This window comes from Camarhynchus parvulus, chromosome 2 (assembly GCF_901933205.1).
Source record: "Camarhynchus parvulus chromosome 2, STF_HiC, whole genome shotgun sequence".
Lineage (NCBI taxonomy): Eukaryota > Metazoa > Chordata > Aves > Passeriformes > Thraupidae > Camarhynchus > Camarhynchus parvulus.
Window position 1 is genome coordinate 102,984,691 of NC_044572.1, and position 23,287 is coordinate 103,007,977.

The window sequence follows — 23,287 nt, forward strand, 5'->3', positions numbered from 1 at the left end:
ACCAGCTGCAGGTGCTGCAGGAAATCAGATAGAGGCCATTTCCACCATGCCATTACCACCTCTCACTTGGAATCTGCCCTCCTTCAGTACCAAGAATTATGTGTTGCTGTTAGAGGAAAGACTTCCCCTTCCCTTTCTCTCTCATTTTGGTACTCAGGTTGGGCACATGAGGATTTTTATTTTGTTCTCAGAGATATGAACACTTCTCACTTTTATAGAGGTGTCAGTTTTTCTATCCATTCATTTCAACAGCCTTCCAGGCATGTCTCTTCTGTCCCATCTCCACTATCACACCACTGGATAAGAAGTAGTGAGTTGGAGGGAAGGTTGGAAGAGATACTTAATTCCAGACAAGTGAAATCTTGTCTACTCCTTATTTATCACTTGGTCCATTCCTAATGAAGCACTGAAGAAGTGCAGTAGAATTTCCTTTGCAGTAGAATGTCTTCAATTCCCAGTCCAGTTAGATTCCCCTTTAAATGGCATATATATATAAATTCCTTCCTAAATAAAGCTCCAGCGAAAGGCCTATGTACCACTGAATTGTCATGTGAACTTTTTTCACATTTGACTCTCTATATGAGACTCACTTTTGCAAATATTTTTGAGAAGATTGCCATAGCACTGTGACTGGAGAGGGGGCTCATTTACATGTATCAATATCTCCCAAAAATGAATTAGCTGACAAGAAAAAAGGGAGGCCTGTACAGAGTGCGCCCAAGAGACTCAGAAGCCTGCTGAAGGTACAAGAAGCTGCCAGTGACCTCTCCAACAAGATGATTCTCTAGCAGTGAAGATACTTCCTATGGGCTGATGGGACTGAATTCAGTCCTTGGGAGCAGTATTAACATCCAGGGGAAATACTTACATGAACACTAGAGAATGGGTAAAGCCTGTCTTGATTTCAGTTAAAAATGTCTTGATTTCAGTTAAAAATAGTTTTACAGAAGTGCATAAAACTCTTCCAGTCTGTTAGAAGAACTGTCAGGGCACAGTTTAAAAAGATCCCAAATGATACAAAATATTCCAGGGCTACTTTGTTCTTAGTTATCTATAAAGGCAGCCACACTTTCTTTACTTACGGATATATATATATATATATATATATATATATATATATATATATATGGTGAGTTTAATGTGAACAAAATCATCTGACAGTTCATTAAAGTGTCATTTCATGTCTAACACAAAAAGGCAGATAATATCTAATTTTATATTAAAAAATATGCATGGAGAAACCTCTACTAATGATTATGAGAGTCGAGAAGTGGGTCCATAAAATATTGAAAGGTTTTAATGGCATTCTTGAATTAACTGAGTTCCTTCTTTTCCTTTATGATAGAGAAGAGTGACATAAATTATTGATTACTGATGATGGTATGCATCCCTTTACTAAAAGCAGGAAGCTAAATGGGAAGCTGGGATATTTGGAGAGTCAGGCATCAAAAAACACAGCAAATATTTACTGACTCATAATTCTTTTGTACTTTTTCTGTAGGCACTTAATCTTTCTTGCACTGTCTGGGGAGATCCCACCCCAGAGGTCTCATGGCTGAAGAATGAAAAATCATTTGTATCAGATGCCAATTGCATCCTGAAGTTTGAATCTGGAAAAAATGTCAGCTTTTCCATTTCTACTGTGTCCACACAAGACTCTGGGAAATACAGCATTGTGGTGAAGAACAAGTACGGTACAGAGACCAGCGACGTCACTGTAAGTGTGTACATACCTGAGGAGGAGAGAGAGTCTGAGCAAGAGAAAAAGCAGTAGGATAAAATGAAAGCATGAATTTGAGTCTAGAAGACAGAAGTACAGAGGAGATTTTGGATGTCAGGCTGATATAATCCATGTGTGTAAATGGCTTTCTGTTTTAGCAGGCAGCCTTGGATTTTTCCATTCACTTCACATTTGCTTCTAATACACTTATTTATGCCAGGGAAAACAGGGCCTTTCCTGAATGTTTTCTTAATGCTAACTTCACAGAAACTAATTGTAGCATTTTAAGGAAGGCCAAGTGCATGCTGTCTGTAAACACATGCTCACCATTTCATCCTCTTCCTGGAGCATCTGGAAGGAAAGGATCAAGAATTGTTTCAGTGGAAGCAACTAATGACATAGATGGAAAGATCAAAAAGATTGGGGCATACTTGAGCAGCAGAGTTAGGATTTGGTCCAGCTTTGGTAAAGCTACATAAATGGAACGTGTTAGATCACAGAGAAATGAGTGATGGCTTTTGTCTGTGTTAAGGCCCCTTTGTATTGCTGTGTTAATTTAGTGAGGCCTCAATATGGGTGTCATTTACAGCCCTAACCATTGTTTAATCTGCCTAGACAGGGTAACAGTACTGTAACATAAATGAAAATAAGGCTTAGGAGGCCAGGATGATAATATGTGTGTGTGTGTGTCTGTAAAAGTGTATGAACTCTGCTCTATGTCCACAAATAAACTGAATTCACTTCTTTCTTTCAATCACAAGCTTGTTTCACTGTGTCTGGTTTTATTAGTGACAGCTCATGCAGTTGTGCACAGTATGTTAGTGTCTTAATGCTTTCACCACTGTAATTACCTCCAGCTTCCCTTTAGATCCCTGTTAATCTTCACTTTGCTGTTTGCAACAAAACCACAATGGCATCTCTTCACACCTCTCTGTCCAGACCTTCACTGCTTCACACCTTAAGTCAACAAGGTATTTTTCAAATCATGTTGCTGGAGTAGTCCTATGCTTTTCAATGCACCAGGGCATGAATTGTGATTTAAGGGTGATATGTAAGTATTTTTGTAGATAGAAAAATCAAATCTGTTACCAAAAAAAGTTCAGATTATCTAGTCACAGCAGCTGAGTAAAACAGGAAAACAGTAACAAGAATTAATTTTTTAAATTTCAAGATATAATCATTATAAGATCTGTAATTTGAGATAGAGCAAGCTTCTGGAGTTTGAAGGACTAATGCAAAATTATTTACAATTTTGCTTAGTAGGACATGAAGCCAATTCAAGGATGATATGCAGGTGGCTCCATCTTTGTCCCATGACATACAACTTACAAACAACAGAGTCACAGCTCTTCCATCCTCCAGAATGCAAACAAGAATATGACCTGCTCTTTGCAATAACTGATGTTTATTACTCAGTATTATTTTTAATAGCGATTGCATTTTGACAACAGCTTATTTCTACTACTTTATTTTCAAAAACCTGTCCTTCTGCCTCCCTCCTTTTGGCAGAACAGCCAGGGAATACAAGTGGGTCAGGTAACAGGCTGGATTCTACTTTACTTTGCTTTGGCAGATGTATGTGTCCCTGAAAGTTATATTAATAAGTTGCTTCAAAAGGGATCACTTCCAGGGATTCAGTTATGGGGATTTCAGGCTGAATCTCTGATGCATCCACATGTCTCGCTTGTGCACGTTTTGTTCTTGCTTTGCTTCAGGTGATTGTGATGCCTGTGTCAGGACAGACTGACACAGCCCAAGGACACAATCAAAATAATAAAACTGTATCTAAAAAGAAAAAAGCAATGTCAGCAAGCAAACAGAAGGAAGGGGGAAAGAAAGGTAAGAGTGCCTTCGCTGTTGGAGTCTTCCATTCTAATGAAAAAATTGTTAAATTGTTACAGAGTTAATTGTCTGTGTCAATCAATATTTCATACGTCCCAATCAATCAAGTTTACAGTACAGATGCTCTTAATCAACAACAGATGCAAAGTATGAATTACAGGTTAGGCCTAAGTGAAAGAGACTTAAATCAATATTTTCAAACCACCTTTTCTACTTCCACCGCAAGTTGTCTCCTTGACTAATCTGGCTGATGGAAGATTTTAAAGTCATAATAAATACTTCTAAATTTCTGGACGCAGAGGAAAGACTTTGTAAGCATGTATACATACACAGATGGTGTTATTTTCCAAAGTGAGACTCATTTCAGCAGCTAGATGTTTGATATTTCACCAAAAATAAGGCCTTGCTGATTCAGGGACGCTAAATGCCTAAGTCTTTTAGAAAACCCTGACTGTTTAGCCACTACGTGAGATTCATCAATTATTCTCTCCTAGTTTTATGTCCATATTGAATGGTAAAGTTGGAGTTATAAGAGACCATTTTTTGTCTCATTTATAGGAAGGGTAGAAAATTAAAAGCTCTCTGGTGATTCAGCATTCTCATGTATTACTTGTATATTATTTTACTGTTCTTTTAGACTCTACCTATAGAATTGCTGTTTGGACAATGATTTATTCTTCACAATTACATCTGTCCCATATACAGCATTTTAGCTCCAAATCAGTCTTAAATTCTGACAATATCAGAACATTTGTTTAACATATTTTTGCCTAAGTATTTTTTCTTTGTATACAGGGTGTATGCATGTTATATAATTTCTGAACATTTTTATATTTTTATTTCCCCCCACTCTTTTGCTCCTAAGGCAAGAACAAATATTTTACAGCATTTCCTTCCTCTCTTGCCTTACTGGTATGGTAGACTTTTCTGAGCAATCCTGTAAATTACGTGACTTAAGCAGGAAACAATTATTTCTGTACCTGTAAATGTTTTCCAGTATCTACCTCTAAATAGTTTTAATTAGAGACATGAAGACTTGGGCTTGGTTTTGGTTCCATAATAAGTAGTAATATCGTGTGTAATACTGAATCTCTTTTTATGGGTAGAGAAAGAGGAAAGGAACATGACAAAGTCATAACCAATGTGAAAGAAATGTTGCTGAGCACAATAAATATTGTTACTTAGCAATACTCAGAAATTGTATTACTTCTCCTAAATCAGATTTTATTAAGCCACACGTAGAAGAAATTACTGCTACAGAAGAGACACTTGATCCAAATGAAATACCCTCTGTGGACACAGAAAAGGATACAAAAAGCAACAAGCAAGCAGCAAAGAAGACCGCTGGAAAGGCAGGAGTAGCAGAAAAGGTTCCTCAACCCACAGAAAGTTTGGATAGGCAGGGGAAGAAAACACCAGAAAAAGCAGCCTTGGCGAAACCCCACTGAATTTCAGTGAAGAATGTGATCCTGTCACCAACAGGATAATAACTTCAACCTGAGATTTCATGAGTGGTATCTTAACCGTAATATTTTAACACAGAAATGTATTAATAGCAGGGTTTTCTTGTGTAACATTTGTATTATTTCATAACTTTAAATTTAAATGCATAGTAGATGGGCACTTATGTTTCAGTACCACATAACTGCACTGCACTGCAGTTATGTGAATTCTAAGGAGTTTCTAAGTATCTGAATAATGATACATGTACTGTCAATGTGAATTTAATTACTAAAAAATGTCCATTATAAGCAGAGTTCATTAGAGCAAAACCTGTCCAGAACTGACACATTTACTACAGTGTAAAGGAATATTGGTATCAGTTACACAGATGTGTTAATCAAATTTATAGGCCATCACAGCTTGAGGCAGATGCTGCTTACTTTTTCAAGGAAATGATATATACAGTCCTCTTCATGCCATGGGGGCTCTGCTTTTCCCCATGACCAGTTTGGCCACAGTGGAAGAATTCCAGAAACAGAACCATCTCCTATGAATGCAGGGGGGCATAAGGCATTTTCTTTTGATCCAAGTTTCTTTCCTGCAAACCTTTTTCATCAGGTGGACCAGGACTACATCTGGCCATTTCTTATCACCAAGACTCACATGACTGCTTTCCAGTCCTCTCCATTAATTCCCCTAAAGCCTTCATGAGTTACTGTGGATAAAGCATTAACCCATGAAATATCAGCTGCCCCCCAAATGCTAATTTTCCTCCACAATTTTTGCCACAGCACTCAGATTTCTGATAAACCCACTGCTCTTCTTCCTCAGTGGCTCAGCCCAAGACTATCCTTTCATCCACTCACTATCATCAAATCCACTGGTTTCTAATAAGAGAATGTAGCTTCATGGTCATGTAAGTAAGGAATAAGTGCAAGGCAAGAATCTCTGCATTAAATCATTGCTGTGCTCATCCACGTTCATTACTGTGTTCATTCACATGTTTATGTACTGAGGATATAGGAAAATATGACTCATTTGCAAATGCTTAGATACCATGAAAGGAGCAGAGTTCAAGCTAAAAAACAAACCAATAAAAATAAAGGTCAGAATTTATTTTGTTGCTATGCAAGATAAGTTCAACTTTAAAGTGACCAGAAGTTATAAAATCTAAGAAATTAAAATAAAATATTTTAATTACTAGGAAGATATTAATATTGCTTTCAACTCTAGGAAGACTCAATCATATTGTATTGTCTTTTTCCAGAGGGATTATTGATGAAAGGTCACTGAATTCCACGGCTATTTCTAAGTGCTGGATCTATTACTAATGTAGAAATACTGAAAACACAAGAAGTACCAGTTTCTAATCCATCCTTACAGAACTGTTAGCATAAGAAAGCAAAGAGTCTCGATAGTATGTAAATGCACAGAACTCAAGACACTGATATCCCAGATGAGAAGAAATTAATTTCTTTCTAGTAGAATTCCAATAGGATTCTATTCAACTCTTTTTAAAACCAACAGAAATTTTCTGTCTGGATGAAATAATAGATAGAACACGTATATGTAGGCAAGTAGAGTAATAATATTCCTGTAAATAATGTAAAGGGTTTAAATAACTTGGATGGTCCATAGTGAGTGACAGAAGGATGTAGGATACAACAGAGAAAAAATTGTAGAAATCAAAATACTGACATCTACACAAAATGGTGTTGGGAGAAACTTAAAAGCAGACTGAACTCCAACTACAATCATCCAACTACACTTAGGTAGTGTTTGACATTGAGCTTGACTCAGTTCTCCATCACATCTTTTTCTAAATCTATGTATTATAGCCCTGCAATGAAGGACATAGGTCCTTCAGAGAAATGCAGTAAGGAGCATTTCCATGGCAGGACACCCCAATGCATGTAACTTTTCATGCAATTATTACAGAAAATGGTAAATATCTAGAGATGTGCAATTCTAGCACTCTGTCAGAGTTACAGAGAGTGGCCCTTCAAAAGCAGCACAAAGCTGCAGGTTGTTTCACACAATTTCACACACACATTTTGCATTGGCAACTCTTTCAAGCTGCCTTCCATCTGTAAAGATCCATCACCTCTCCCAGCTCCTTGGGGTGGGGAGCCTGTCTGCTACGAACACCAGCGGCAGTGAGTAAGTTATAAATAGAACAGACTGTACCACTGAGAGCCTGATCCAATTCCTGCAGAATGCCGCAGGGGTCTCTGCATTAGCTTTAATAGAAATCTAGCTAGATCTCAGAAGAATGTTCTAAAAATGTCCCAAATCTCAGATTACAAAGCCCATTTTTCTCACTATGGAGCCAATAGCAGATTTCTCTTTTGTGTCATTGCAGCAGAATCAGGTCTTAGCTTTTTGCTGCAAGAAAAATCACTGTTTTCCTGATATTTCAATTAAAACCTACTGGAAATAGCTTTAAAATTTTAAACTAAAATGCACTAGAGTTAGGGGATTTTTTGTTAAAGTTGGATGGCTCCTCATAAAGCTGGAAATGGAGTCACACTAGTGTTGTTCTACAGGAATACATTTGCTATCCAGAAGAATAGTGTAGTTATGCACAGTAATGAGATAAACATACAAAAGATTACCATCCTTTTTTATTTTGATTATTTAAGCTGTAGTGGTTCACAAACATATAACAAAATATTCAAAATTAATGTTAACAAAATTGTTGAGTATGCTAAAGCTCATTATGTTACTGTGGTTGAATAATTTCTTTCTTGCTTTTTAAATGTATTATTTATATTCTGTTCTCCATTATAAGTATGAAAAATTATTTCAGTCTCTGTGCACTACATAACGATAGAATGCAAATTATTTCTGTAGCAACAGGATCTCCTCTCAAACACACAGAATCATTTGACTACATTTAAACTCAGACACTGGATACCATGTTTATCTGAAGGTCACTTGTCTTCATTTTCTTATTTCTCACCTACATGTTCCCTTTCAGCACACATTACTCTCTATATTCAAATTTATAAGTCTTTTAGGAATTCATGTTCTCGTGTAATAATAACTGTATTTAACAACAAGGGAAAGTGTTGCAATAAGCTATATTATCCAGTCACCTTCTAAAACCACAAAGAATGATTTTTGAAGATGAAAAAGGATGAGAAAAATAGGCTTTGACTTCCACTGCAGTAAAGGCACTGTGATTCCAGCTGTCCTTGAATTCTTCTGGATTTGTTAGCCAATTATTGAGGAAGATCTGTCTGTGCTCTGAGATTGACAGACATAATTTGGTAATACATTAAGCCATAATCTTTGAAGCAGCTGGATGTAAACTGAGACCATCCTTAAACTAGCATAGACTGCACTTCTGCTCTTTGCCCTTGAACAACTACTATATGGTAAATGCATAAATGACATCCCATTTAATCTGCATTTATAGGGGACAGACGCCTGCAACAAGTCTTTCCCCACATTTTTAGTTTGTTTGTTTGTTTGTTTGTGTGTTTTGGTCTTGCTAAAGGGACATTAAGTTTTAAGAATTGAAGCAAAATGTTGTCCAGGGAAAAGAGCCACAAAAGCTGTCAAGAGAAAAACATTAGAAAAAACCCAGTTTCACAAGGGCTTCTAAAGGTAAAGCCTTATTGTGAGAGAGACAATAAGGGGCTGATGGAGAAGAAGGAAGGCCCCAGATTTGAGCGTAATCTTCTGCTGACTTTTGCACTTGTCTCACTTCCCATTTCATTATGCAACAGCTCTTTCCTGCAATCTCCTTCTGCAAGTTTTCAAATGAAACACCTCTCCTTCCTTCTTTCCCAATCTTCATCTTCCACCATCCAATTCTACACAGCTATTTCCATTTACCATTTCATCACTAATCCTAACAGGACCAGAGTAGAACCTCCTGCTTAATTAGGCTGCGATTTTGGCAATGATAAGGAACTTCTTAACAGAAGGCCTGAAATCCTATCATTATCTATTATCAGAAAATGGTTTGTAAAACATTTGCTAATGGTTGACAAAGAATGGAGAAATATTGCTTTTATGAGACTTGAGTGTGCTGGCTTAATTGGTTAATATGTTAATGTTAACCAATTAATATGTTAACTCTTCACACAAGTCTGTCAACTTTTGGGACTATTGTTGTGCTTAAAAATTTTGGTGCATCAGGATACAGTTCCTTACAGCCCTGAATCCTTGCTATTAACTTACTCCATTTTCTGCTAAAGTGGTTTTTTGGGTGGTGGTAGGGTTTTTTGGGGTTTGTTTTGTTTTAGTTTGGTTTTGGTGGTTTTTTTTTTTTTGTTTTTTGTTTGTTTTTTGTCTCTTAAATGGAAATAATAAAACTAAATTAAATCATAACATCCTGTCATAATGTCATTCTGATCCGAGAGATGTTATGGAAAATGCTTCTGAGGGGCATGTGTTGGTCATGACTAAGAGGCAGAGATAAGGATTCTCATAGGTTTACAGGGTAAGATATCATCCTGTCTGCTGTAGTATGAGCAGGGCTGATGGTGGGTATGGAATAAATGACTGCTCCAGAGAGTGGTTTCTTTCTGAGTGTTGTATGCATACAAACAGGCAAAATGACAAAACTACAACTCATCACTAATGCCAGCTCTTTTTCTGCCTTATGTGCAGGTAGCCCTAAGCAGGCTACCCCTCTCACACACTGCTGCTGCCAGACAGGATCCTCAGCTGAAGAGCCAGAGAGCCGCTGATTTACATATGGCACTGGGTAACACACTTTCAAATTGCTTCCTCTCCACCAAAATACCACACCAGTAAGCAGCTGCTCTCATCACGCCCTCCCCTCTCCATGATGGGGGAAACAATAGTGACATTTGTGGTGAAAAGGCAAAATGAACACAAATGAGGTAGCAGGTTACCTGAGCCCTGGAGGCCCTGGATAAACCAGCAGTGAGCTGTGGTTCAACAAGGACCACAAATGGTGCCTCGATGTAGAGAGCTCCTGGCTACAGTACTCCACACACTCACAACAGAAACCAATCCCACTTATAGATACAGTTGTGGAAAATAAAAGCCATTCCATGCTTGATTGTAATCTTCTATGTGTAAGTGCAAAAGAGCAAAGAATACAAAAGGAGAATACTGAGGGATGCCTACTTCAGTAGTCCTGATTGTGTAGAGGTGATAATTTTGGAATGGTAAATGTTACCTAAAGGGAAGACGCTGTGTTTTCAAATAAATGCTCTTTACTCAGAGGCACTTATTCCAGGTTTGAAACAGAAAAGTGTGATCTACCCTTTTGTTACCCCTTTTCAAGTAAAGATTTTTATGGCTTATTTTCATAATAGGATTTAGCTTAATGTCAATATTTGAGGACATATGACAGATTTAGCCCCTACCTCTTATCTCCCTGTGAACAGGGCTGCCTGGTGTTGAAAAGGAGAATCCCATCCACTAAAAAAATAACTTCTTGTTACGACCAGAAAAGATAAGATCACAGAAACACAAATAAAAATACTCTCTTAGAGCAATTGCTGAAGAGGTTACCCTCCCAAACTGTGAGACTAAGATGCCAAATAAGGAACTCAGCAAAGCAGGGAAATGATCTGCAGACTGTGTGTTTGTGACAGATGTTATGCTAATGTGGCTAGGTAATTATTATTGCAATGCTATACTCAGACAGGAGGCCTCTCAGAAAACTGCTGCAGCTGAAAAATGGTAGTGCTGAAGGGTGGCAAATTGCTCCATTACTCTTTGTTGCTTCCGTGTATCCTGAGTCCTGGAAAATGTTCCAAGATTGACTCAGAATTCCTGACTTGACAATAACATCACCAAAATGGGCAGGTGTGAAATCTGACCTTCCTTTTCACATATCCATAATACAATCACCCTATCCATGTAATTCTGTTTGTGCCTTCTTCCATGAACCACTCTCCTCGAAAACCCAGCCTGCACGTTATGCAGGGATAGATTTGTATTAGTTCCGTGCTCAAATGGATTTAAATATATTATCTACAAATAAGCAAACTCACTGGCTATAATCTTTTAGGCAGCTTGTCCCAGGAGGTACAGATGAATAAACAGATCTTATCTCTTTGTAGCACTAGTAAAAAAAGATTGTCAGGCATCTTTTAAGAGATACATGGACTATCACAATAAATTTTGTCTATATATCACTTTGCATGCTAGCATGCCTTTTTGTGACTTGCCCTGAATACTCTGTCAACCAGCCTGATTTCTCATTATGTGACAACTACATGAAACCTATGTGAAAACCTAAAATGGCTCTAACACCAAGTGGGGCAAAGCCCCACTTTTAACAAAACTTTTATCAAGAGACTGGTGGATGAAGTAGTAGTTGGTAGAAAAACGGAAGTGCAATAAAATAAAGAAGCTACATGGATAGTGATAAAACAATTTGTGAAACCCAAATTGTATTTCCAACTATGCTGCTTCTCCTTTTCTTTACCCTTTTTTATGGTGCAAGTTGTTTGAGGTGAGAATTTTGCCACGGTTTAGTACATATTATGTCATCTGGGCCCTCTGGGCAATAGCGTGACTCAGGTAAATAATAACACATCACCAGACCAACTTCAGCAAGCAGTTGGGTGAATCATAAAAGCAATGGGCAAATGAAGCTGCCGTCCTGAAATGCACACACAGCCTGCTGGACATGTTCTGATTTTGCAATTCTACACTTTCATTACAATATATAGATATATAGATAGATAGATATAGACATATAAAACAGGATCACTGAATTGATTATGTCAGAAAAGACCTCCAAGATCGACTACAACCTACCAAACATCATCGTGTCAACCAGACCATGGATGGCACTGAGTGCCACTGCCCAGTCTTTCCCTAAACACCCCCAGGGATGGTGACTCTCCCACCTCCCTGGGTTAGACATTCCAACGTGTAACCACCCTTCCTGTGAAAAAATCCCTCCAATGTCCATCTGAAATGTCCTCGGGCACAGCTTGAGACTATGAGATATAGATAGATGATACAGATATAAATATATAGATAGATATAGATTAGATATAGATATAGGTATAGATATAGATATAAAGATAGAGATAGACTACGGCAGAACGCATATATGACTTATATATGTCTGTATGTATAAAGATATGTATATGTATACGAAGCAAAATATTTTGCCTCCTCCTCCTGAGGGTGGGCCGGTAACTTTCAGAAGAAGGATGCAGCGAGGGACGTATGAAGTGGCAAACACCGTAAGGGCAGCGCGTCTTTTCCGCCGCGCTGTCACGGGATGCTAATGCTGAGCCCCGGCTCCGAACACGGCTATAAGCAGCTGCTCCCGAGCGGGCTCGGCGGCTGATCCCCGCTCCCGAGGGCCCGGGCGGGATCCCGCCGGGAGGCTCCGGGACGCGCTCCGTGCTGCCGGGGCCGCGCCTGCCGGGGCCGCGCCGCCGTCGCGCGCACGCGCGCCTTCTTCCACGCCCCCCTTCCCCTCCCTACCCGGCGCCGCTCCAAGGTCACGTGGCGCCCCGGGCCAGGCGCGCCCCCGCCACCCGCCGCCGCCAGCGGGGCGCGCGCGGGCGTGCACGCGCTGCAGCAACGGCCGCCGCTTGGCGCAGTTCGCACCCGCCCGGGCGCGGCTCCCCCGGCTGCCCGCTGCCGTCCCTCCCTCCCCCGCTCCATCCCTCCATCCAGCCACCGTCCGTCCCTCCTCGGCCGGCGCCGGCTCCCGCCGGGCCTCGCTCGAGGTAAGCGGGAAGGGGCCGCTGTCGCCGGCTCGGCTCGGCTGGGCGCGAGGTGTCCCTGCCGGCGTGCGGGACGAGCCCGGGCGGCCGCCGGGCAGGGAGGGAAGGAGGGTGAGCGGGAGGAAGGGAGGGCGGCGCAGGCCCTGCCCCGGCTGCCGGCCCGGGCTCGCTCCCCGCAGCGAACCACGAGAGCCTCCCCGGAACCGTCGCTGCGGTGCGGGGCCGCCCGCCCGGCGCTGCCAGCGCTCCGCAGTTCCCCGCAGCCCAGGCCGGCGGGGCGAAGGGGAATCAGCCCCCGCCGTGCCCCGGCTGCCCGCTGTGCGGCTGGGCAGAGCTGGGCTGGGGACGGCGGCCGGCGCTGCCGCCCCAGCGCAGCCCGGGGGTGGCGGGATTGCCGGTGTTCCCGGCGCGCTCGGCGGTGCCGCTCTGGCACACCGGGATACGTGCCGTGCCGTGCCTCGCCTGGCCTGGCTGCCCAGCGCCTTCCCCTCAGACTCGGGCGCTGAACTCTCGCTCCGGCCGGGCGCTCCGCCGCTGCCCCCGTGTCTGTCCCTCTGGTGTGGGGAGTGTGAAGTGGAGCCGCGCTGCCCACACTTTTTTGTGTGCTGCTCTTTGGGGTCTTGCCGAGTGTGCGTCTGGTTTAATTGGTGTGAGCTGCGTTTTTCTTCTCCTGAAGAGGTTACTGAGTACACGTAGCAGGCGGCAATGATTTTTGATAGAGCAGGGCAGTATGCTGTATAAACCTGTGCATTTCCATCCAGAAAAATGATGTCATAAATATACGTGTGTTGTGGCTGCACTTTATACACGCCCGTCATCTGGTTACCTTTTTTCCCCCCAAACAAAATTCTGCTATTGTTACAAGAAAGTATTTGTTAGCCGTATACCGTATTGTGCAGGATACTGTCAGAGAAGATGACAGACAACCTTATAAAATTTAGTTCTTAGAGTTATAGAATATCCCCGGTTGTAAGGAGCCCACAAGCATCTCTGAAGTACAACTCCTTGGGGTCTATTCTGGTTTTCTTTGGTTGGGTTGGGATTTTTCGCACTTCAAGCATTTTTGGGACACTTTTGCATACTGAGCATTTAATGTTTGCAAAACAGAAAAAATCTGTAGCATTAGGTGCATTTTAAGAATGTACAGGTATTCGTTAGTTGCAGTGTAAAGCTGTAGGTCACAAAATGCTTTCTCTTTTTTTTTTTTTTAAGTGTGGGAATGTCTATCACTTTGTGGATACATTAGCAACTTCTTTTGTATACCTGCTTGGCAGCTAGCTCCAACCAGGGCCCAAACTTGTTCCTTCTCTTCTGGTCCCTGCTAGAGTTCCTTTGAATCCCAGAACATACAGGAATGTAAAGAGTCTTGCCATCCCTTAAAAAAAAATCAAGGAAGATCTCTTTACTTGAATGGTGTAAAGTGAGGTGCTCCGTAAAAGTATATGACTGTTATATAATAGACTATTAAACAGATATGCTGAAGTTCTGATGTTTCTGAATAATCTCAGGATGCCAGGAACTTTTCCTGAAATGCTGTATTATCTGGTATTATTCGTAGTTGCAGTAGGAATAACTAGGATAGTGCTGAATGGCTCTCATCAGCAATTACAGTATTAATTTTTAAGCTTGTATCATAACTTTTCAGTTAAGCATATCAGAAAGTTTGAGTTTTTTAGTGGCCTGTAACAGAGATGGTGTTTGAATTTATTCTTGATACTTAATACTTCATCTTTTTCTTGGTTCTTAATATTTTGGGTTGTTGCAAAAGTAAGTGTAATTCTTTGTTATTGTTTACTTGGAAGATCTCCGCATAAAATGTTTTAAGTTTGCAGTGCAGTGAATTTTATATCCTTTCTCTCTGCCTCTAGCGTTTCCTTCCACTGGTGTAAAGTCTTGATCAGTTAAGGAGAAATCCAAACTGCACGCAGGGCACTTGACACCTCCGTATGTACCTTGAGGCCCCGAGCAGCCCTACAGCCCTTCTTTGCATTGCATGCTGTGTGACTTGGTCTCTGCCTCAGAGAATTTGCAACCTAGATCAGATAGAGGTGAAAGGATTTTGTTCAGAGACACTTGGGGGGCCTTTGTCAAAGCCAGAGGTTAATTTAGTTGCAGTTGTTGCTTCTCTTCCTGGAAAATGGTTACATAGTTAATAGTCTAGATCACAATTTTAGTCTTGATCACAATTTTTTGTTTTCCAGTCTTGCATCTTTTAAGTACAAGATCACAGCATACAGGAAAACAGTTTCTCATGGTCTCTGTGTGAACACAGTATCTGTGCTTAAGTTAGGATTTCTAAAAAATTGGATTTTTTTTAATAGCTTTGGATTATATATTAAATAACTTTTAATCATTGGTTATATCATGATTTAGCAATACATTCTTATGTAACTGTCTGAAAAGGGGTGAAAGGACCATTTCTGGTGTGAGATTCAGTGCTTTATGTTACAGATGTCCACAGTGAAGAAGCTTTCAGGCATATACACAGCAGTGTGTGGTATGTTTGTGGTCAAATACAAGTCTGAAGTGTATAGATTAGATGTCTTCATCCCATACTGGGCACATTCTGAGAACATAGCATAGTAGCAAACTGTATCCCTGTGACTTTTGTATCTGGAGAATGTTCTTCATGTTCTTCAGTAATACAAAGATGTCGTCTCTGGACATATCTCGCTGTCACATAGGTAAGCAGAGGGTTTTTTTTTCCTAAATTATGAAATAGAATTATCCACTTTAGCATAGTAAAAAATGTTGCAAAGAATGTGGCACTTAAAAATGCATTTAATCTGCCTAGCTGCTCTCTCATCTTGGTTGTTACATTAATGTTTGCATTTCAGTTTGGGCAGGCAGACTGATTTAATATGAAACTGTCGTGCTCAGTCAAGCCAGATTGTCTTTCTGCTTGAGGACAAAGCTTAAGCACACTTTTTAGGGATTTTTTTCCTTTCTATTTCAAGGCAATTATCAAAGCAAGGATGCTAGCTTCCCCTTCCTAGCTAAGTATTTTAATAAATTTCTTTCACCTTTGCACTAATGTAATTTGACATTAGTTGTCAGAAGTTGTCCTGAGTCACTTATTTTCCCAGGACTAAGGGACACTTCCTCATTGCTTCTGTAAGCACTGAGTGAGCAGATGAGATTTTTAGCTGATGAATTGGCCCATTTCTTTATCCAGAGTGCTGAAGTTCAATACCAGAAGTGTAAATGTGTAAAGTAATAATAGAAAAGTCTGCAGTGTACTAGGTGACATAGTTCTCTTGGTGTATGTGGCTGAAGCCAGCTAAGCTGGTCTTAGGCTATGTCTCTAGGTTTACCTGTCTTTTTTTAGACTGCATAGCTGTCTCCTCAGGAAATACACTTCTTCTGAATTGATGGTTATGAAAAGCCTTTTAAAGGAAATGTGTAAAGGAGTCTTTTCAAAATGCTTTCAAATAAGTGCTTCGGATAATGAGTTGGAGCTGTGATTCCATTAGAAATGGAAGTAATTGACTCCCTCGGCTAACTAGAATTTAGTTTGTGATGTGAACTGAAATAGAGTGATTTAAAGAAGAAAAGTATTAGTGGTGACTTAAAGCCATTCATTCCCTGAAGGAGAAAATATGCCTGTTAACACAAACAAGAAATCTGTGAGGCCACTACACAGGTGTGTTGTGTCCTACATAGACAATGCAGACACTGCTGTGTGCTGGGGGTGAGCAGATCCCTCAGCCAGTTGTGACCTCTGTGGTCATTACAACTTAATAATTCAGTGGATTGTCTTTGCTGAAAGAGTAAGCCTATGCCACTTTGCTCAGCTCTATCTAATTTTTCTCTTCCCAACATCTCATGTAAATACATCTGTGTGGGAATTCTGTAAGACTAGCATTCTTACCCAACTTGTTAGTGATATAGCCAAGTCTTATGCAAATTAAATGTAGGGATATTGCTTTATTTTTGCATATGTTCATGAGTTCAGCAATATGGAGAATCTTATCAAGTGTCTTATCAAGTGGGGAAAAAAGGTATCTTGTTTATAGATGCAATATTGAGGGCTCTTTAAGTATTCCATATATGTATTTCTCAGAATAAGCATTATTTCTGTTCTTTTCAGCCTGAAGGTTTGTACTAGCCTTTTGTGTATCCATTCTAAATGTAACCAAATTATTTACCATTTACATTCTAAATGTAACCAAATTATTTAGATATAGCTAGATTTCATGTGGGCACACATGACTGCTTTTTTTTTGCTTTGACTTCTAAACCGTAGGAGGCTGCAAGAAAATTTAAATGCACCTGGGGCAGATAAGCACCTGGAAAGAATGTTGTTAAAAAGAGGAAACAAAGATAAGGGATTGCTGGATTGCTTATTAAGGAAATGCTTAGTGCTTTGTAGAAACATACAGGAAAAGCTTCATCTGCTTTCTCTCATCTCATCCAAAAAGGAGATTGATAGAATTTCTGTTCAGAAGCATTGGTTTCTGTGTTACATGTCTGGAAATGAGTTCAGCCAAGGATGATGTGGCCTTACAAGTGTCTGTGTTGCTGGAAATATGTCGAGTGTGGCAGGGGGTGGTGTGGGATATGCCCATGCAGATTGCAAAGGGCTGCACTCTTGGATTAGCCAGTTACTTTTTCCAGTACCTTGAAAGAAGTTGAGGTCTCCACGTGCATAAGAACATTTTGTGTATGTGTAACCTAAGTTTTTAAATGAACTTATCATTTTGTCAATAAAACTCAATTTATGAACTCTTAAAGTGTTCTTTGTCCTTACTGATGTTCCTTTGTAAACAGAAAAAAAAGGGTAACTTTTTTAAAAAAGAAAATGCTCAAATTAATTCAAGGACAGATACTGTAACACTGAAATCAGATGATTCATTGCAGATCGTACAGATAAAACTGTTGACACAATTACAAAAGCACTAACTCCAAACAAACTGTGGATTTCCTTTCTTGCTATTTTTTTCCCAGTGATAAAAAGTAGTTAAGTTGCGCTGCAAAATGTTTTGATTTAAATGGCTCTTGATTCCACCTGACAGGAGGTCTTGAAGGCATTGAATTTACCATATTGCATCATAGGTGCAAAACTAATTTGATTTTATTTTTAACCACCAGTTTAGTGAATGGTACATTACTTTTGTATCAATAGCATTCCTCTAACATCTGTTAACTGCTTGAATTCTCATATCTGCTGCTGTTACGTGTGATAGTAAGTTTTTTCGTTTGTTTGTTTTTAATTTTTTGAGAGCTGGGAATTGCAGGTAAAAGCAGGTAGTGCTGCCTAGTAGTATTTTTCAACATTGTTGAACAGAATTTCTTTTTTAGTTGCGTGTAACTTGCTAAAATTAAAAATGTAATTCCATGTTGTATTTTAAGTACCTTCAGCTTTTGTATGGAAAACCTTAGCAAGTATATTATTTTTTTTAATGAGAGGTGACACTTGATGTTATTTTTCTACTCTGCTAGAGGAAAAACTCTAGCTGTTTTCTTTTAGAAAAAATTGTGTATCCCTTTCAGGATGCATCTCAGGCAGATTATTCAGTATGTTTTCTTTTAGTCATGTCAAAGTTTATTTTAATTTAGCAAAGTTAATAAGCTTTGAATTAGGCTCATATAGAGCATGGATAGACTTTTGCAGTTAAAAGTATCAGAGATGTTGTGCTGAATGTGTTTCAGCACAATGTGGAATGAGCAGAGCTTTATTTCCAGTCTCAGTAAGCAGATGCTTCAGACCAGGGCTGGCACCAAGAACTTGGGCACAGAAGGGTGTTTTCAGCCCCAGTCTGATTTTTGTAATCTGTGTAGGAGAAGTGTCAACTCCTCCACTTTTTTTTACACCTAATAAGCACAGTGTAAAAGTGTGTGAAAATAGAGAAGTGTTGGAATTTTGGAGCTGGAGTCGAGCCTTGTGGAGAAAGGACCTTTTCCAGTGTCAGGATGGAGTGTGAGATTAAAAATTGTCACACCCCATCCTTACTTTGAGAACTGTGGTGTTTTGTTCTTGGTTGATAGTAGGTAAAATTATGTGTGACAGGGTGGGGTGAAGGAGACAATTGGGACATGAACAAAGGTCCCATACTTGCTGTATCTATTAGGGTATGTTTAATTAGTGAAGGATTTGCTCCTTTCATTTTCATGGCATACTTATTCTGATCTCGGAGTGAATTGGGATAGAGTGCTGATAGAATCTATGTCTGTAGGATTTGTGCTTCCTTCCTTCCAGAACTCAGAATGATATGTACTGCTGAGAGTTGGAGGAATGTCCTGTAGCTGTTTTCTGGTGGTGGTTGTTCTACAGTTCCTATACAGTACAGTCCAATAATCGCTTAAATGCCATTTTCACAGGCAGTCAGACTTTTACATATCCCAGATGGTCATTAAAAAGAAATCTGATTTGCAACTGCAAATGTAGCTTATTGAGGCAATGTGCAAAGAGGTAAAAGAAACAGGGAAAATCTGAAGAATCAAGTTCTAAATGTGCTAAACTCCCTTGCATGTTTAATTGCTAATTGGTACTGAGTTTTTCATTGCATAGGTGACAAAAATACTACATCTCTGAGATGCTATAAGACTAAATGAAATGCAATTGAATTTATTATGACAATTGCTGCAGAAACCTTGTTTTAAAAATGGAATCATACTTCCCATCAGGGATTTTGACTAATGAGCAACAGGATAAAATGTCTAGACTCACAAAGAGCAGGTCAAAGACAGAACACAGGATGTTGAATGATCTTGGTCAGCATTATTAACTTGTGTGAGTCTAGAGAGAAAACTCGTAAGTGCTTTCTGAGACTACTCCACAGGAAAACCTACCTACACCAAAGAGCTTCATTAAGGTTGCATGGAAAACAGTGCTTCTAACACTTCCAAATTTGAGGTATTTGCTTTTCAAAATAAAAACTAATTTTCCTGTGCAACTTTTAAGTACATAGCCTAGTGCTGAAACTTACTCAGCAGGAATTATATTTTACATACCTTATTAATATTAAGAAATAAAAGACAGGAGCGCTAACAAAATCTGCAAAGCTTATTACCTGCCTAAATCTTACCTTACTGCAGTGACACAATTTTATCTGTATTCTAGAAAAGCTGTTGTGTAAAACATTCTTATAAGCTTTGAAGAAAATAGTGTCCATCTGAAATACTGAACAATATTGAAATAGTAGAGATATCACAGAAAAAAGTCCCCAAATAAAATGAGGTCAGTAGTGTTGGAAAAGAAGCACTGACTTATGAATTTTGTTTCCATTTTGCTCATAACTGTATGTTTTATTCTATATTTTAATGGAACATACAGGATAACGGAATGATGAAAAGGAAGGAGAATTTGAGTGTGTCCAGTAATTCTCAATATTCTATGAAAATTCTTGTCATGTTTGCTAAAAAAACCCATTAGTTTTTCCTGTAAGATCCAGATGAAATATGAACTTATTCAATGTATAGAAAAGGACTCAGAGATGGTAGCAGTTCATTACAACCTTACTGCAGACATAGTAATCCCAACACTCAATTTAGGATTTTGTCATTGACACTGATGCAGTTTTGGATTTGAGTGTAGTTCATTAATCATTTTGGAAACCTACAAGCTATTTCACTGCATCCTATAACATGGTTCACTCTCTTTGCATCAAAGTCTTTTACATGAATTTACAAAACTTAGAGGAGGAATAGTAGTAGGACAAATAGTAGGAATAATAGTCCTGGATAATTTTTTTTAAGCTTGTAATTCAAGAAGCAATCCTCCAGAGTCTTCTGAGCAGACACACACAGTAACCCAGTGAGGGTGGGAAGGAGGTGCATGGGTTTAGGGTGGTGAGAACTTGTCGATGTTGAGGGAATATTGATGGTCCTCAGAGAATGTCTCTGACATTCTGGGACAGAATTGGTTCTTTACTACTTCTCTTCCTCAAGTTATTTCACCTATCCATTATTTTATTTAGATAAATTTCAGAATTCCTCAGATGAAAAATCAATTATTGTTCTGAGTCATGGAGCTAGTTATTTAAAAAGCTTGTATGTTTTGTCCACACACTCACATTGTACTGCTTTACAATTCTGTTTGAAGAAAGCAAGAAAATTTCCACAGGAAAACAAATGCTCATCTTGGTGTGCATTGGTTTTATATGATTTTTTAATAAACTTGACGCCACGTCAATTGTCTCTTTGCTATTATTATGTAATTTCAATTTCAAGAAGGAGGGAGAAAAGTTCGTGAATAGCAGACCCTGAAATGTTGTGAAATTTGCTGTATCAAACATGCCTGGCTGCCCCAGTGACGCCATCAGCAGAGGGAGCAGCACATGGAGTGTCAGCAGGCAGTCTTGACTTAGGCTGAACCAGGACTTTGAGTGCTGCTGCCAGTGCTGGAGTTGCAACAGTGGGTGAAAAGTCTCCTAGTGAGCTAATGTAGACTTTGCTTAAGAATCATTAACCAAATCCCTGTTTTCATGGGAGCTTCAGCTCTAGTCATGTGATGTGATGCAAACCAAGATCATCACCTATCAGTGCAAACATATGGCAAAGTCAGCCGGTGTTGTCACTTATCTCTGAGAGTGCAAGGGGGCTGGGACATTTCAAGCAAAGCCTATGGGTGAGGGAGTTTCTGTGTGAGCTTTCTTAAAGAAGCACTTCCTTTTTACTCGTAATTCTGCGTGGGAATGTATACCAAGCAGTTTCCTCTAAGAGACCAGAAGGTTTGTATAGGTCTTCTGCTTCTATGAGAAGAGAAGAAGTGCTGCTACAACATTTTCTTATGGAATTAATTTTTTCATTTACCTGTATTGTGGAAAGTTAGTTTTCTGTTTTCTGAGATGCATAACTCAGAAAAGGATGTTCTTGAAGATGACTCAAATAGAAGTGATGTTGCTGCCCATGAAAAGGTTCCTTCTGGAATCTTGGTGAGTTTGACAGATTTATTGCTAAATATGGGTATATAATTTCCTATAACACAGTTAAAATATATAAAAATTGCCTGCCTATATTTAATAGTATGTGGAAGACTTTCATTAGGCATTCAACAGGCTTACTTTGTTTCCTGATTTTGTTCCATAAATACTCTGTGCGGTACTAGGAGCAATCCTAAACCCCCAGTTAAAATCTTTACTTGGGAACAAAGATGTTTTTGTTGAGTAGAGCTGATGCTACAGTGGTCCTGTTTGACAGGGGGGTCATTTCCCCCCCAGTTTTTTCAGAGTACAAAATAGAAGCTAGTAAAACACTTGCTGAAAATCTTCTCTGCTTAAGGAAAGCTTCTGCCTCATAAATTTATATGTATGCAGATATAGGCAGTGAGATTAATTGAGGTTAACCACTGCTCTGCATGTTTTTTATTTTATTCTGCCTAATCTCTTGAAACAAATACAATTTATTTGCTGTTTGCATCATGTGGCAATAGACATATTTGAACCCTCTAAATGTATCTCAAAATAAATGGAGTGTATGGATATCTACGCTACTGGAAGCTAAGATCTGCTTCTAAGTAACTTTTTTTTTGGGGGGTGATAGTTAAGATTCATGCCCTTTAAAGTTGTAGCTCTCCAGAGCAATCTGAAACTTTGAGTAATTTGCACTCTTTTTTCTCCTGTTGAGCTAGGCACTTGTAGTAGGCTTGTTCATATGGCTGCGCTTGTATAAAAGGTGATGGCTTTAAGAACTCAAAACATGCAGTTTAGCATTAGTACAGTGGTTCTCCATATGCATAGAAAATACCTATTGTGGAAAGACTTTTGATTATATCTTGCACTTCTATGTGGATATTACTGAATAACACAAAAAAAAATGTTAAAGAAAACATGTTGGTCTAGTGGCAGCTACAATAACATCTTTGTTAGTGGTACAGAGATATAATTCCTATCCACAAAACCTCCTGCTCAGGTTATGCTAATGTAAGCATTTCGTGGCAATGAGTTTTGAAACTTTGTCTTGTTTGTCATGTAAAGCATATCAGGTACTCTGAGGTGGAGTACTGTTTAATTATTATTTTTGAGAGCCACTGGTATAACATGAGGAAGTCAAACAGTGTATTCAGGGTTAATTTTAGTTGCACTGATTTGAGTATAAGTGGAGGCATTTTAGTTATTGAACTGCTGAAGTAGATATTTTTTATTTTGTATTTACTTTTATGCTCTCTCAAAAAGAAAGTTAAAAAACCAAAGCAGTTTCAGTTTCTGCTTTTGGCAGTGCAATGGCTTATTACCAGAAAAAAAATCATTTTTCATCATATGGCATAGAGATTCTTTCCCCCATTCCAATTACAGTTGCACTTACCTTGGTGGTATTAATTTATTCAGCTGTAAGAATTTTTGTAAACTAGGTAGCATTGCATAAATATTCAAAAATCAGTCTCTCTGAAGCCTCAGAAGTCACAAAGAATGTTTCTACTTTGATATACCTCAGGTATTCATAGCCTTTTAATTTGCTGTCTGAGAAGAGTAAGTAGTAGTGAGCTACATTAACCTCAGTTTTTATGCAGAGTTCTGGAATTTCACTGCATCAGGCAATGTATAGATCCTGGATATTGAAAGAAATAAAAGTTAAAAACTAAACAGCATTGTGAAGTATTTCTGCCTTGCCTTTCTTAGTTTGTCTTTTCCATCAGGCTTTTGTCCTGAATTTCTAA

At 39.2% G+C, this 23,287-nt stretch overlaps 2 protein-coding genes across 4 annotated transcripts in view; both read left to right on the top strand.

Annotated features, from left to right (window-relative positions):
- MYOM1 (myomesin 1) overlaps positions 1–5,010 on the top strand; it is a 76,599-nt gene extending 71,589 nt beyond the window's left edge. For 2 of the 3 annotated variants that reach the window (XM_030943426.1, XM_030943427.1), the window contains exon 37: positions 1,502–2,474. In XM_030943426.1, coding sequence (XP_030799286.1) covers positions 1,502–1,774 — 273 coding nt within the window. In that variant the 3' untranslated portion in view covers positions 1,775–2,474. Of the gene's footprint in view, positions 1–1,501; positions 2,475–3,435; positions 3,560–4,783 lie in introns of those variants that run through there. The other variant, XM_030943428.1, reaches the window with a different exon arrangement.
- Positions 5,011–20,744: 15,734 nt separating this feature from the next.
- The window catches only part of LPIN2 (lipin 2), a 35,821-nt gene continuing 33,278 nt past the window's right edge, over positions 20,745–23,287 (top strand). The window contains 1 exon segment of the mRNA XM_030970952.1: positions 20,745–21,566. Within this exon segment, the coding sequence (XP_030826812.1) occupies positions 21,480–21,566 (87 nt within the window). The 5' untranslated portion in view covers positions 20,745–21,479.